The sequence below is a fragment of the Genypterus blacodes genome, unplaced genomic scaffold (genome assembly GCF_046128005.1).
Source record: "Genypterus blacodes isolate CSIRO-AG114 ecotype Tasmania unplaced genomic scaffold, CSIRO-AGI_Gbla_v1 ptg000005l_1, whole genome shotgun sequence".
Lineage (NCBI taxonomy): Eukaryota > Metazoa > Chordata > Actinopteri > Ophidiiformes > Ophidiidae > Genypterus > Genypterus blacodes.
Window position 1 is genome coordinate 2,935,001 of NW_027466819.1, and position 15,023 is coordinate 2,950,023.

A 15,023-nucleotide genomic window follows, 5' to 3' on the forward strand; every position below is an offset into this window, starting at 1 on the left:
AATATATCCGCATGAAACTCAAGAGGCCTGACAGACGCCACGACTGTGTGTGAGAAAACGGTGAGCTACTAAGCCTCTTTGTGCAGAGAACGATGGCAGGGAGAGATAAAAAACAATTTAGTCTCTTTGAGAGGAACAGCACCGAGCTTTAAATTAGAGTTTGTGAAATTGGAGACCTTTGGGTTCAGCAAAAAAACAGGGGATGGTTTGATTTCAGACTAATTTCAATAACTAGGAAGCATCCCAGTTTACAGAGCGGATGACTGCTCTAATCACAGGTTTCACACGCCGCAATTATCCCTCAGAACTGCAGCGGAGACGGCTCCCATCGCAGATAGACAGCATCAATCTGCACCTATGGGAGAGGGAGGACTTCACAGATGGAGCTTTGTGTCCCTCTGTGGGTGAGTCTGCATTTCTATTGTGTACAAGCAAAGCGAGTGTGTCGAACGTGATCAACCACACACCAGAGACAGAGACATAGACACACACACACACTCTTAAAGCGGCTTGTACACACACATTTATCATCCATTTAACCTATTCGTCAACTCGTTCCTTCCATGTCTCCGTCACACGCTGCATCATTACATCATCATGATACAAACTAGGTGTCTTTGATGTAAACATAACGTCTGTGTTAGCAGCTCGAGCCTGCTGACCAATCAGAACCCACAGGACAAAACAGTTTTCACTCAGTTGCACAGCAAGGGGGAAGAAGTGTAAAAGTAGTAGCGATGCAGGGGTTGTTGGGTTTCTTGGGCACATTAAAGGATTGCAAAGGTTGCCTCACTCTCTCACACACACACACACACACACACACAAGATCAGTTAAAGCGAACAATCATCCTCATCATCTTCCTCTGTTTGGGAGTGACAGGAGGAAGCAAAATCAATCATTTGGGGAAAGAAACCAGCTTTGTCTTTTGTACATCATCATGTCTTTATTTGTGTGTAAACAAACTCTGAAAAGAGCCTCAGCCAGGGTCTTGATTATTGTTGTTAACATGATTGAACTTCTTTTTTGTAGTCGTGAATAAAACATGAATCCATCACAAAAAGAAAGGAGAAAAAAGTCTTAGCAAACAGGGAATTTAATCTGGCGTTTCATCCCAGGATCTGTTCTTCGCTCGCTGCTTCACTTCCTTCTGCTTCACTTCATTAGAAAGAGAAAACTTGCATCACGTGAAAACTTGGCAGATCGCTCAGCAAATGTCCACCAATGTTTCACACAAAACTATTTCCACGTGGAATCAGATTTAGGGACTCGACGCCAGGCTGAACTCATCGTTGCCGTGGCTTTTTTTTCCCCTTTTTTGTTTGCTGCAGTGTGTTTTAATAAATAACATGATATCTGCTACCTACGCTCACTTTGACAGTTTAACCTCCACTCATCTTACTGGGGATCTGCTCCTCAGTATAAGGTGCTGTGTGTGTGTGTGTGTGTGTGTGTGTGTAACAGATGCCATATCACTCTTGAATGTGATGGTCAAATGTCTGAGGTGTGTGTGTGGGTGTGTGTGTGTGTGTGTGTGTGTGTGTGTGTGTGTGTGTGTGTGTGTGTGTGTGTGTACACCGGGGCCAGTGTCTGGAGGCTTCAGGTTAGTGTGTCATCAGATATTTAAATACATAAACAGATTGAAGAGTTGCAAAGAAAAACAAAACAAAAAAACAACAAAAAATAACTTTCTTAAAAACAAATAAAAGCTCTCTGGTAGCATCTGCAGTGCGAAGCAGCACACCAGCGCAACAGAATCCGCTGAGTCACATTCCTTTACAACATCGACAAATATATTTACAACCAAAACAACAAAAAAACACCAAAAAAACCCCCCAAAAATCTGTTTACCACGTTCAGAACCACAGACGGGTCACTGCAGTAGAAATGTAACTTAGTGTCTGTGTGTGTGTGTGTGTGTGTGTGTGTGTGTGTGTGTGTGTGTGTGTGAGTACCCCCCTGGCTTTAAAGGTGAAAGCTCCGCCCGCGCCAGATACGCGGCGATGAACGACAAACGTACCCGTTAATCAAGAAAGCTCAGCAGCAGCCTCCATCTTTAATGACGCGCGCAAAACCTGAACGGTCCCGGCGGGAATCGAACCCCCCGACTGGCGCCGCTACCTGAAGGGCTCTTCTTTAATGTTGCCATCGATTGCGTGTGACCTCTGAAGCGTTTATTCCCTCGCAAAGCTGAAAGCGGGAAGGACTATTTTCTTTTCTAAGGTTGGTTAAGTTTGGCCAGATGACAACCAAAGCCCTCAACTGGCAGCGGAATGGAGACAAATACGCCGCGAGGAAGGACAACGACCGACCACTTAGGCAGACGGATTGGCGAGTTTAGGAAGACAAATGTGGCTGCGTTAATAGTTTTGTTTTGCGCCGCTCGACAGAGGCAGAAACATTGCGATAAAGTGAACGCGTGAAGCTTGGACCCAAAGATAACGAGCTCCAGGTCCCGACGCCATTTTGGTTCCCGTGTGGGGCGCGAGAACTGGACCACTCTTTAAAAAACTCTATTGTTGTGGTCCGTGTGTGTGTGTGTGTGTAATTCTTCCTCACCTCTTTTGTTTTTTAAGGCTTTCAAGCTGCTTTGGATCAAAGTCAGTCCCGGGGGATAAATCAGGGTAAACACGGCGTTCAGAAACATCACAGCCGCCTCACGTTACAAACCCACGCCGCCTTGCAGACGCGTGTCGGTATCGCCAGCGTCATCTGACTTCATCGCCGCTTTCACAAAACTCCCTCTCTTGGTGTAAAGTAAAAAAAAAAAAAAAGAAGCTAAAAAATGAAATGACAAATTAGGACTTGAGCCCTTCCCCCCTCCCCCTCATCTTCATCTATTCAGCCCTCATCTTCGTAGTTGCGAGACAGCAACAGACTAAAGCGATATTTAACCGACGGCACAAGGGGGAAAGTGAGAAAGGAAACGTTAAAAGTGTTAAAATGAATCCCACACTGGCCACGAGATTAGAATAGATCAACAGTACATTAGGCTATATGCAGAATCATCATTACCAATAGATATACAGCAGTCGCACACACACTGCCTTTGCTTTGGCAGCCGTTCAGTTTTAGAAACACATGGGACTAAAGGGGGGGAGGAGGAGGAGGAGGGGGGGGGGAGGAGGAGGAAGAGGAGGACAACTTCTCTGTTTGGGGTTGGATTTAAATAAATATTCTGTTTTCTCTAAGCCGCCTGGCGCGTTGGGGAGGAGGGCGTGGCAGGGGTGGGGGGTTGGGGGGGGTCAGGTTTAGGCCGGGGATCCTATGTGAAGTTCTGGAGGGGCTGGCTGACCCTCATGCAGGCCCAGTAGAAGGCCCGACCCAGGGTGAGCACAGCCAGGAGGAGGAGCACGGCCCAGGAGGCGTAGATGCCCGGGTACGTCTGAGCCTTCACCCACGTGCCGGCCTGCCAGGAGACAACACACACAGAGACATGAGGACAGAGGACATCAGAGGACATCAGAGGACATCAGAGGACTGTATAGCACGATTCCCATCTGGGTGAACGCCATAAACCCGAGTGCCGATGCCACCGCTGCACTGGAATCGATGTTTTATGCTTTGTTGTGTCTTCGCGGCGGCTCAGAGTGCAGCACTGCAGCCAAACCTCTGGCGCCGCGGACGGATTAAACACCAACACACACCGCCATCGATTATAACATTACGGCAATTTACAATCCGCCCTGGATGTGAGAGTTTTCACGGCGCTAAAACAGGAACACAGGCAGCAAAAACATTTCATTCCCTTTTTAACGCCACACGGAAGGATTTAACCGAGTGCGACACGGGAGAATTCAATTCGGCCGGCATGAATTTAACATGGAGGAGCACATTAAAGGCGTAAAATACGAGAGCGGTTAGGCGGTGAAGTACGGAGGTGTGGAGGATTAATACATGCAGATGGCAGAAGTGACTAAGAGAAGAAGAGACAGACTCAGAGGAGCAAAGTTCATTTGGGTAGAAACACTCAGAGAGCTTCCTCTAACTCTTCTGAAGGCTGATTTGGGGAGGAAACTTATTCTTGTCACAAATATTGATTATAGCGCTGTTGGGGATAACAAGAATTCTCGTTTCTTATGACACCCAGAGATCTGCTATACCAGCTGGGATGATTAATGGGATCTGGAGTGAAGAACACGAGGAGGAGTGTATCACAGTTTCCCGTGTGGTCTTCAGAGGGAAAAAGTGCTGTAATCAAATATGCAGAAACAAGAATGTGAGCGAGAGACGGAGCCTGGGTTTGGATAATTCATTGCGGCGTCTCGTAATAAGGCAGTGGTGCTGAGCCAGGAAGGGGGGGGGGGGGGAGGGGATAGGGGGCGGCGGCTTCTTCCCTTAGTTCCAGAAATGTACAGCTGTTACTGTGATGAAATCTCTTCCCCTCCTTTCTTAACTGCAGCCGCGTCTCCCTCAGTCCTAATTACCGTGTCCTTGAGACGCAGTCGGGTCGGCCGGCGCGCACACACACACGCACGCACACACACACACACACACACACACACACACACACACACACACACACACACACACACACACACACACACACACACACACACACACACACACACACACACACACACACACACACACACACACACACACACACACACACACACACACACACCATCAGCAAACATGCTCAATTCTGCTCATCTTGCACCCTCTGCTGTTTGTGAAGCACAGTGTATCCATCTGCTCTGCCCTGTTGCTGTGTGTGTGTGTGTGTGTGTGTGTGTGTGTGTGTGTGTGTGTGTGTGTGCGTGTGTGTGTGCGTGCGTGTCAGATTGGTAACGTATATAGTCATCTCTTATAATGACTCGGTCGCGGTTGAAGGATTGTTTCGACAGAGGAAGCAGCTACAAACATACAAACGTATCGTCAGCTGGCGTGAGGTTGCTCGCTCGCTCGTCGAAGAGTAAACGACGCCAAACAGAAGGTCAGGACCAACTGGGATTGATCTGTTCTGCTGCTCTGTGGGAGGAGAAACGGCTGCTGCAACCTGAACAATGCCTACAGTCATCTCAGGTTGTGTGTGTGTGTGTGTGTGTGTGTGTGTGTCTGTGTCTGTGTCTGTGTCTGTGTGTGTGTGTGTGTGTGTGTGTGTGTGGTACGCGGGTGACAAACGGAGGCTTGTCAGCGTGCGTGAGAGCGGCTGCGACGCGCCCACCGCCCGAGCGACTGTACCCCGCTGCTTCGTCTTTCATTGTTTCCTCTGCCATGATGAGCGTGTTCCAACAGTAAGCGAGCGAGTCCTAACACAATCCTAAACGAGGAGCCATTAGTTTGACAATGTTTCCCCTTCCTCCGCTCGTACGCATTCATAACCTCTCCTCAACGCGCCGCCCGGGCCTCCATCACTCACCATCAGCCCAGCGGTGGAGACGCTGAACAGCAAGCACAGTAGAAAACACCACAAGCTCCGCCTCCTGGGATACCGCTGACCAATGGAGGAGCTGTGTGATAAAAGCAAAGAAGAAATCAGAAATCAGCTTTATTAGTAGGAGGAAGAAGAATCATCAATGATGGGATTGACATGCGTGTGTGTGTGTGTGTGTGTGTGGGAGGATTTGACTCAGGTGAGACAGAGGATCTCACTCCATTACACAACAGGAAGCGTGAACATCGGGGGGGAAACAGAACGACTCCAGTGTGTAATACACAGCTGCAGAGAAGAAGTCACGTTACTGTTCACGGCGCTTTGTGCTTTGGGACACACTCTTACTCAATAAACTTCCCGTGAACTTTGCTCAAAGGCATGAGGCATGTAATAGGAGTACTGCGGTTTGTAGCGTCGTTACGGGGAAACCCTGAGGCACAAACGCACACGTGAAGCCAAATCCATCGACACAAACTCCACCAGTGTCTTGATCTGACTGAAGAGGAACTCTGCGTCCTGGAGCAGCCCTGCTGGAAGCCCTCAACCTTCTTCGCCCGTCCCTTGAAAAGGCAGGCATCAGCTAAACGCCCCGTGTTGTCGATCTCAAACGTGTGGGAGTGCGGTGAGGTGAGGTGACTGATGAATTGTTTATGGTTACTTACACTTTCCTGCAATGTGGGCACCTGGCCAGCGTCCGGTCCGTGAACTCTGTCCACTGAAATTACAAAGACAAACACGTCGGGCCGTGAGCGAGACGTCGATCGAGCAGGTGACATTGAAACAGAGCGCAACTCTAGAGGATGACTTGTGGTTCTTGGTGCGGATCTGAGCGTGTGTGTGTGTGTGTGTGTACATGTGCAGGTGAAGATGAAGTACAGACGTGTTGCTTTAAAGGAGCCTCCCATCGGTCAGACAGGCGAAAGAATCTACATTACAAACATCTCGGCCCTGAACAACGAGCGCCCGGTGACACCCAGAGAGAGAATAACGGCCTCCTCCTCCTCCTCCTCCTCCTCCTCCTCTGAGAGTGCGAGCCATAATTCTGGTGCCGTCACTTAGGCGTGATACATGTGTAAACCTACAGTATGCTGCGGCGGGCTCGCCATCCTTCTTGCTCGGATAGAAAGGCTGTGTACTGGCCGTCGCAGAGCAGAGAGGACATTATCACTTGATCTGCGACAAAAGGATCAACGCTGCGCCACCCGGGGGCAAAGATTTGTGTTTGCACTCGGCCCTCCTGTCTGCAGCAGGCGGGGTTGATCCGGCCGAGCTCCAGGCGCAGTGCAACATCCGTCTCCACCTTCCTCCTCCACACCTCCATTCTCCTCCTCCTCCTCCTCTCGCTCCCCCCGGCGCCTCCCTCCTCTCTTTGCCGCCGTAGATCCAAACCATTTTAACTACAGCACGCATTGTTAAAGAGGCCACCAAGTAAAATTTTTACTTCCCCCCCTAAGCACAAAGTGGCTGTAATATATCAGCGGGGAGCAGATAGGGTTATTGATCTGCACCCATAAATCAAAGGGGGTTTAGGGGGCCGGCTGCTTTTCAGGCTGAGCTATAGTTTAAAGAAACAAATCCTCCGAAGATTTCACAACATATTCTGCATATGAACGACAGACAAAGTGGCTCAGGGAACACAAACGCGAACCCGAAGATGGGTGTGTGTGTGTGTGTGTGTGTGTGTGCGTGCGTGTGCGTGTGCGTGTTACCAGGAAGGTGTTGCTGCAGTGTCCACAGGAGACTCGGGCCCCGGCTGGCTGCGGGTCGGGACTGGCTGGACCGGGATGGACGGGACCCAGGTTGATTATCCTCTTACTAGAAAGACACACACACACACACACACACACACACAGAGAAGCAGCTTATGAGTTATTAACCCTTATACTGGGTAATTGCACCACAAATGGATGGAATGAAGAGGAAGCCACACTTGTGTTCTGAAGGATTCTGATAGAGACACACACACACACACACACAGACACGATGAGGCTCCACTCGTGTGCAGTGTGAGATTATTGTGTCATTATGTCATTGTTACAAAATGACACGGGCTTAAGATGAAGGCTGATTGAAGTAATAACAGCAAACGTTTGTGTTGTGCTCTTTATAATGGCACTTGTTTACACTCCGCCCCCTCATCTCTCTGAGCGATGACATCATGCGGCAGAGATATCTAAATGTTGACTTTCCTCCTCGGCCTAACCTGCCCGTCCTCATCCTGCCTCCAGCTGAACTTCTCTCACATCCACTCTGCTGGCTAATGGGAAAAGTCTAGAAGGAACTTTATTATGTTGTGGATTTGCTTGGTAACTCTGCAGGAATATTAGGATTACAATTAAAGCAGATAGATGTTCAAATTGGTGATTTTCTTAAGGTGCAATTTCCAGGGCCGGAGATAATATAAGCCCCAAAATCTCACACACACACGCACACGCACACCCTTTTTATGATACAGACAGCATACAGAAGTCAAAGGCATGATGTGGCTGTGTGTTTTTAATGAGTGTGTTATTGCCTCATCCAGCTCACTGAGCACCGCATGTAAACTGCACCCAGGGCAAAGCCTCATTAAGGGACGGCTGCTCCCATCGCACCTCTTTTCCTTCCGCTTCACTTCTCTCTCATAGACTGACACACCCCACACACACACACACACACACACACACACACACACACACACACACACACACACACACACACACACACACACACACACACACACACACACACACACACACACACACACACACATACACACACACACACACACACACACACACACACACACACACACACACACACACACACACACAGAGAGGGAGACAGAGAGAAAGAGTGTTTCACCAGTATGGTCGGGGACACGCGATCCTCTGGGAGGTGACTTTGCAGATGAGCAGACAGTTGCACGGGCAGCGAACGTACTTCTTCCCTGCCGGAGCGTTTTTAATGGGCTGCAGAGGGAGACAGAGATGCGCAGAGAGGAGCAGATAGGAAAAGAATGGAACAATGGATTAGAAGTGGAGTAGATAAAAAAAAAAAAAAGCTAATTATTCTCTGGAGGCCAGAATGAAGCAGTAGTGTGACAGGCGGAGAGCTGCAGTCACAGGTAGGAGGCCCACATCTCTAAGTGACATGCAGAGGAAAGTCATGTCAGGGATGTTCTGATACTAAAACCATTTACTGTGCAATCATCTACGGCCCAATGTGGAATTATAAAACCTCACGTTTTGCTTTAGAGTGTCTGGATGTGTAATCCCTGGCCCAACAACCTAAGCTTGGTCCGCACGGTGCTGCTGCTGAGTTAGTGGCTGGGAGTGTGAGATGCTACTTCTTGATCATAACCCTTTGACAGTTATTGCAACACAAGCAAGGATGCACATATTTTATCTCCACTCCAGTAGTTACACCAGTACAAATACAGTTAGATACAGGTACAGACTTCTGATGAGCGAGGTCGTCTCTTCTGAAACAAACAAACTGTAACACCTTGTAGAATCTATTTTCCTTGGGGACTATCTCTCCTTGAAACGCCCTACATGTTTATCTCCACGACACTGAGCACCTGCACAGAGGTGTCGGGCTACAATTTAACGTATCTGTGTGCTCAGAGTCTCTTTTAGAGGCGTCACTTTAACGCGTTTCACTCTCGTTTGCCCGTAAAGTAAACAACCTAAAAATCATCATCAAATTCTGTTCAAATCGCCGATGCGTCACTTAAAAACTGCTTTGTGCAGACGTGCTGTAGATCAGCTCATCTCCTCCGCTGTGACATGATGAAGCTTATTGGCTGGCAGAAGCTACAAAATGTCCATATTTCAATTCCAAAACGCAACTGCGACAAACAAACATGCCTCATTACCTCTAACTGAGAGCTTGTACATCACACTTATTCCCTCAAATCAATTCTGGGTTTCCTGCAGAGAGCTCACCAATCACAGATATTTGCCTCTTGTGTAGAATCCCTTAAGAATCTTTGGTTATATGTATTAATAACGCATGTCTGCATGATGTAACTTCCATCTGTAATGCTAATGATGTGGACTTGCACATCCACACTCTGTCCTGCTTTAATGTGACTCCTCTGGATGTTTTATAAGGCCAGGGCCAGCAGCCAGCATATTTCTATACGTCTGCTTATGTCTGCCCTCCATCTGTAAATTGCTTTTACGTGCATATTTGGTACATCTGGACACATTTAATATTTATTTCTACGTCTGTGCATTGATTTGCAAAGGGAATGATGCAAACTTACAACCTATAAATCTAAGAGGCTCCAAAACGTGTTATCTTTATCACCACCTCTCAGCTTTTCAAAGTGTCAGGATTCCAATGACATCATCAAAATTCATGTTATTCATTATTCTGAATATGTACTTAAGTGTTAACTCTGTATTACAAGGAAGGAATTGTGATTCCGACTGCACAGCGAGTGTCAAACCTCTTGGAAATTATCTCATATGAGTATTCAGGTAAATGTGTGTTTGCCATGTTCATCAGCTGGATGTCTTGGTGTAGAACTTACCGTAGCTTCATTGCAGACGCCACACTTCACCACATGCTGGTGGACCTTCCCCTCCACAGAGATCAGGCTCTGACACACCCTGCAGCTGATGACGGGGGCGCTGCCACTCTCTGGGGAGGTGAGGGGAGAGTAAGGTGGAGGGTCCTCTCCTAGGAGCACTGAGGGCTGAGTGGGGCTGGGGAACGGAGGGAAGCCTGAAAACGGAGAAAGACCAGAAAGGAAAAGGACGATAAACACAAGAAAAGTGACTTTTGAATGAACTTATAAGAGAACAGAGTCACAAGAGTTGCACAATTGCGTGGAACAAGTCTCAATTCCTGTGACAAGTGACCTCTTATGTTACGATTAACAAGATAATAAGATTTGGTCTGGAGTCGAGCTGAGGGAGCTTTACAAAACTCTCCTGGAATGCTGAGGAGGGGCCGTTTCAACAAATAAGCAGAAAGGCAGAGAAGAACGAGGGACTAGGTGGAGCTGAAACAAACCGTATAAAAACAATACATACAAGAGATACTGTAAAACTAATACTGCTGTGAGGACATGTATCAGTGTGTGTACACCAGCACTGATGTGAATGTGTGTGTGTTGTGATGAGCAAAGGCAAAGAAGTTGTATGCTGTATATTGTATATTATATCCACTGTATATTCCAGTGTGTGCGAATGTATCCCGTTAGTAAATAACACAGAGCAACATGAAAACACGATAAGCATATTAAGTATAAACAAGTGCACACATATCATGACTTTCCTATTAAAGCGTCCTGACACATAGTCCCGCCCCGTCCGCTCTCTGATTGGCCGACTGTCATCCCTCAGCATCCCTCCGCAGCTTCCCTATTGGCTGCCTCGCATGCCAACTAAATCAGGTGTTCCACTGTTGCTAGCTAACCAGATACGCTACACAATTATGTAGCTTGCGTGTACACTACGCTTCATTTCTACATTGTCCCAACATTTCGCGTGAAGAAGCTAAAAACAAAATACATTTACAGACATTATTACGCTCAGTTGCATTGCGTAAAACGCCCCTGTAGCAGTTCGCCGGTACGCCTTCGCTACACAACCGCTACCTTTAGTTAGCACGCCGCTAATATCATCAACATCTGCTGCACATCATGCTAGCAGCTCAACACACTTCCGTCAAAGTTCATATTCACGGAGGAATACTGCGTTTTGTCAGCGTGTATCGCGACACAAACACACAACATGCACGTCCCCTGGCATTGTCACGGCGGAGCTAGCGGGCTAACCGGGATGCCCAGTCAGTGGAAGCTAACCGTAGCTAGGCTAGCTGTAGCTGGGTGGAGGAGAGAGATCACCGTGGAGACTCACTCTGGGGTTTGTTTGGTACTCCATAAGGCGCCGCGCCGGGCGACACCCCTCCGTTACCGCTACCGACAGCGCCGTCACCCAGATCTGACAGTAACGGGGACCTCTCGCCGTCCGCCATAACGTGAGCGAGGCGTGGGGAGAGCGGGGGGGCCGAGGATGCAGACCGAGACGGTGGGATCGCTCTGGTATTGTTGTGTCGGAAATGCAGGCGTCACATGATCACACCACCGCCGCCGCCGCCGCTGCTGCGGTAACGTGACGGGGGCCGGAGGTGTGGCGGCGCTCACGTACGAGTGGACTGTCACTGGATGGTACCGACACGGAGGAGGAGAGGAGGAGAGGAGAGGAGAGGAGAGGATGCTTTGGTCCATAAAGTGGGAATGCCTCTCAATCACAGGTTAAAGTCCGACAACAACAACCAGGAGAAATTCCTGAGCGTAGAATTGTGTTATGGTACAAAAGGGCCAGAAAATATTGAAGAACTGAGATAGAAAAAGATAGAAATCAATAAATTCTTGCCTGTCTCTGCTTAATTGGCTGCACCTGTTTACAAACAATAAGCAGCTTCAAAGGGTGTGAGCTTTAGCTGTCACTCAAACTGCTTTCATTTCTTCATTCTTTGAGGTACAGGAACCATTCAGACATTTTTCAGGCCTCCAGGCTTCATTCTTTCAGGTTTTCTTCAGCAGTTTCACATATCTCATAGGCTTTCAGTTGGCGCCAGCTTAAAATGCCTCCCATTTTACAGGTTTATTATTATTAAAATACATTAAGCAATAAACCATTCAGAAATTGCAATCACAGCGCATTCTTTCTTCTTTGATTTATCTGAGCATTAAAAAGCCCCCCCAATATGTACCCCTTGTAATCTATGCAAGATATACAAAGTGATATATTAATTAGATATGTATAATTGAAGATCAGATGTTTTGGTTTGAAAAAAAGTCACAATCATTTGAAACATTTCTTTCTCCCTTCTGTATCTGTATATGTAAATAACAGTTAATAACATACATCAATGTAACAACCAAACAGTATACTTCAAAGATTCAATGTCGCTGAATTAAGAGCAGATATGGTGCAAGGTCCGGAATGGGCTGCGATCGTGACTAAGTTTGATTAGCTTTTATATATCCAAGGACATTTTTGCAGCAATATCCTGCCTGCATTGTAATGGACAAACATTCACACCCATGCCATGTTCAGTACAATCACAGTGAGAAAGTCCACCGGAGCAGTTAAGGGTCGGGTATCTTATCTTAATCAAATAGCATTTAGTGTATAGGAGTGAGTAATTGACACACTTTCCCACACTTGTTTTAAAAGTCAGATGCCAGGATGTGAACTCGTGACACTCCAGTTACACACATGATTTTCCAAACTCAACTTCAGACAACTAGCAAGTGTGTGTAAAAGAAGCTCAATATTCAGAAAGATTTAAGAGAAGTTGGGTTTCTTCTTTATTCCATCACTGATGATCCACTAACAAGGCCAGGACATATTTAGAAATCATTTATGAGAAATATAGATGCAAGTCAAAACAGTGTGTATTCTAAAATGACTGAACATGTATTACACAAACCAAACACCCTCATCAGCCAGACAGTGTGTACATCCATGTGTGCACTGTTGACAGATCTATTCTGTGTCTTCTGAGTAGTTTGGGTTGTTTCATTCTTTTATTTTATTGCATGTTGATACAGTCCATGGGACGATTCATCAGTAGGGTCACCTGGAGTTCCTCTCTTTCACTGTAGAACTGAGCCTTCCCTTCCTGACTCTGGACGGGATGTGGGAGATGAAGACCCAGTTTACTGAAGAGAGGAGAGACGTGAGGTGAGACTCAGAGAAGGGAGAGAGAGTGTGTTTGTAGACGTGTGACAGAGAGTTTAAGAATCCTGTGAAAGTGCAATCAAAGCTCAGATTATCATGTTCATCTCTGGGAAATCTTTTAACTCTTGTCTCCATCATGAGAGGATTGAAGAAGAAGAAACTGACAGAACAGTTTGAAAGTGTCCCTTACTACTTTGGTGTCCGTAGATCAAGGAATGTTTCCTTTACATCCAGAACCACATCTGATGCTTTGGTATCTGGTAGTTTGATTTTCACCTGAAAGGTTGACAAAGTAAGCATCATTTATACCTGAAACTGTCAAGTTCTAAGTTTTTTTCAATCTCTGAAGCCTACAAACACCTACTAACATCTCTTTGTGTTTGTTGTCTTGTGTTTTGTTTGTATATCAAATTACATTATTTAACATTACCAGCATGGCTTCACAGCACATGGACGATGGGTCCTTCCTGCTCAAACCCAAGAACATATCCTCTGTACCGACACTCTGCTTCAAAATGATTTCATATCTGCACAGAAAAGCATTCATAATCAATACATTATCTTTCTGCACAGAGCACACAGTGCACATGCAGACATGGCTGTCAGGAGAGGGCAGTGAAGAGTAGAAAAAGCTCAAGCAGTTGAAAATAGTATTTTATGACATATACCTCATATGCTTATGTGTTAGGTGCACAACTTATCTGTGTGAATTTATCAATGTGCCAAAGACTCGGCAGCAGGAATTGACCGGGTGTGCTTGTTTCTGAGGTTGCGTTTAGCTTTTTTTTTTTGCATCTCTCCACTTTTTTGTTCTCTTACTCAGGCTGTGGCCGTGGGTCAGTGAGATCTTCATACTGTGAGCCTTCAGCCACCTCTTCCTCACTCCAGATCTCTTTGCTGTTGTTCTTCACATAGGCACTGGACACTAAACAACAAAGCACAAACACACACACACACACATCCTCTCATCTTCTCTTTGTATCATCATCTGAGGCGATTGCTGATTATACTACTTATGAGGTAAGGGTGTTGCAGAGACACAAAGCTTTACCTTCTTTATCTTTTCTGGATGGAAGGCCGATGTTTCCAGGTCCCAAACATGCAGAGTCCTTCACTTTCTGTTGAGATGGAGACCTTAACTCAAATAATCACCAATACTCTTCTCAGAAGGTATAAAGCCTACTTCCTGCTCCTTCCTCTCAAAGTTTATTTTTTTAATTTATAGTAGACACACGACATTTAGACTCATTCAAAGCTGAGTAAAGTACACTTTCTTACTTCACAATCTTCATCTGAGTCATCCTCCTGCTGAGTGGACAGCAGGGCAGAAAGAGCCTGCAGGTGTTGCAAAGATGACAAACCAGCAAGCTCCATTCAGAAGATCCCGGTTAGAAACGCAAAATCACTCAACCGTGGCGGGAAAACGACTGAAAACAAGCGATCTATGGCGTCAGATAGCTATCGATCATACGAGACAGTTTGGCGTCAGACAGTATCTCTGATAGATGAGCGCTGAAGGCTAGAACAGTTCTGGCTAAGTATCCGTGGAAGACTGTTGTCTTGTTTCCCTGGAGGTTTGCGGGCTACCATGGAAACCAGCCTGACGTCACAGATAAACAAATAAATGGCACACAAAATGTACACAACTTGATTAATATTGATAAATCCCTCCAAGAAAACCTAAACTAGGATGTATTTAATTATTTCATAAAGGGGTTAAAAGCCTCTTATTTCTATGACTCCGGGAGTAGTTATGACATTATTACTTATCAGTCGAGTATTGCATATCAATTTTTAGTTTGAGGCATAAACACTGTGGCTATCTGTACTGTTACTACGGATCGGTTTGTGTACATTCATAAACAAGGGTGCTTTAAACTGAAAGCCTTGTCGTTGCGGAGCGGCCGGGTTTGTGTCCCTGCTCGGACGCCGTAGTTGACTTGCATGGCCCACAGCG

At 46.5% G+C, this 15,023-nt stretch overlaps 2 protein-coding genes across 2 annotated transcripts; both read right to left on the reverse strand.

Annotated features, from left to right (window-relative positions):
- Positions 1-1,502: 1,502 nt before the first annotated feature.
- pip4p1a (phosphatidylinositol-4,5-bisphosphate 4-phosphatase 1a) lies at positions 1,503-11,450 on the reverse strand. The gene is made up of 7 exons (XM_076149309.1): positions 11,234-11,450; positions 9,901-10,094; positions 8,223-8,329; positions 7,088-7,193; positions 6,041-6,093; positions 5,364-5,454; positions 1,503-3,407 (listed from the first exon to the last, which is right to left on the reverse strand). Exons 1-7 carry the CDS (start codon positions 11,349-11,351, stop codon positions 3,264-3,266), a joined length of 813 nt encoding a protein of 270 aa, XP_076005424.1. The 5' UTR covers positions 11,352-11,450; the 3' UTR covers positions 1,503-3,263.
- Positions 11,451-12,667: 1,217 nt separating this feature from the next.
- dnaaf6 (dynein axonemal assembly factor 6) lies at positions 12,668-15,021 on the reverse strand. The gene is made up of 6 exons (XM_076148704.1): positions 14,345-15,021; positions 14,118-14,184; positions 13,886-13,991; positions 13,497-13,593; positions 13,257-13,342; positions 12,668-13,047 (listed from the first exon to the last, which is right to left on the reverse strand). Exons 1-6 carry the CDS (start codon positions 14,438-14,440, stop codon positions 12,918-12,920), a joined length of 582 nt encoding a protein of 193 aa, XP_076004819.1. The 5' UTR covers positions 14,441-15,021; the 3' UTR covers positions 12,668-12,917.
- Positions 15,022-15,023: the final 2 nt, after the last annotated feature.

Bases quoted from the DNA above. Each gene is read 5' to 3' on its own strand.
- pip4p1a (XM_076149309.1), bottom strand. From the start codon at position 11,351: ATGGCGGACGGCGAGAGGTCCCCGTTACTGTCAGATCTGGGTGACGGC. The intron at 6,094-7,087 runs GTAACACGCACA...TTGTAATTTCAG, and splicing joins ACTGCAGCAACACCTTCCTG to TGGACAGAGTTCACGGACCG. The intron at 3,408-5,363 runs GTGAGTGATGGA...GTCTCCTGGCAG, and splicing joins TCTCCACCGCTGGGCTGATG to GCCGGCACGTGGGTGAAGGC.
- dnaaf6 (XM_076148704.1), bottom strand. From the start codon at position 14,440: ATGGAGCTTGCTGGTTTGTCATCTTTGCAACACCTGCAGGCTCTTTCT. The intron at 14,185-14,344 runs GTAAGAAAGTGT...CCATCTCAACAG, and splicing joins ACTCAGATGAAGATTGTGAA to AAAGTGAAGGACTCTGCATG. The intron at 13,594-13,885 runs GTAAGAGAACAA...TTTTCTGTGCAG, and splicing joins GACCCACGGCCACAGCCTGA to ATATGAAATCATTTTGAAGC.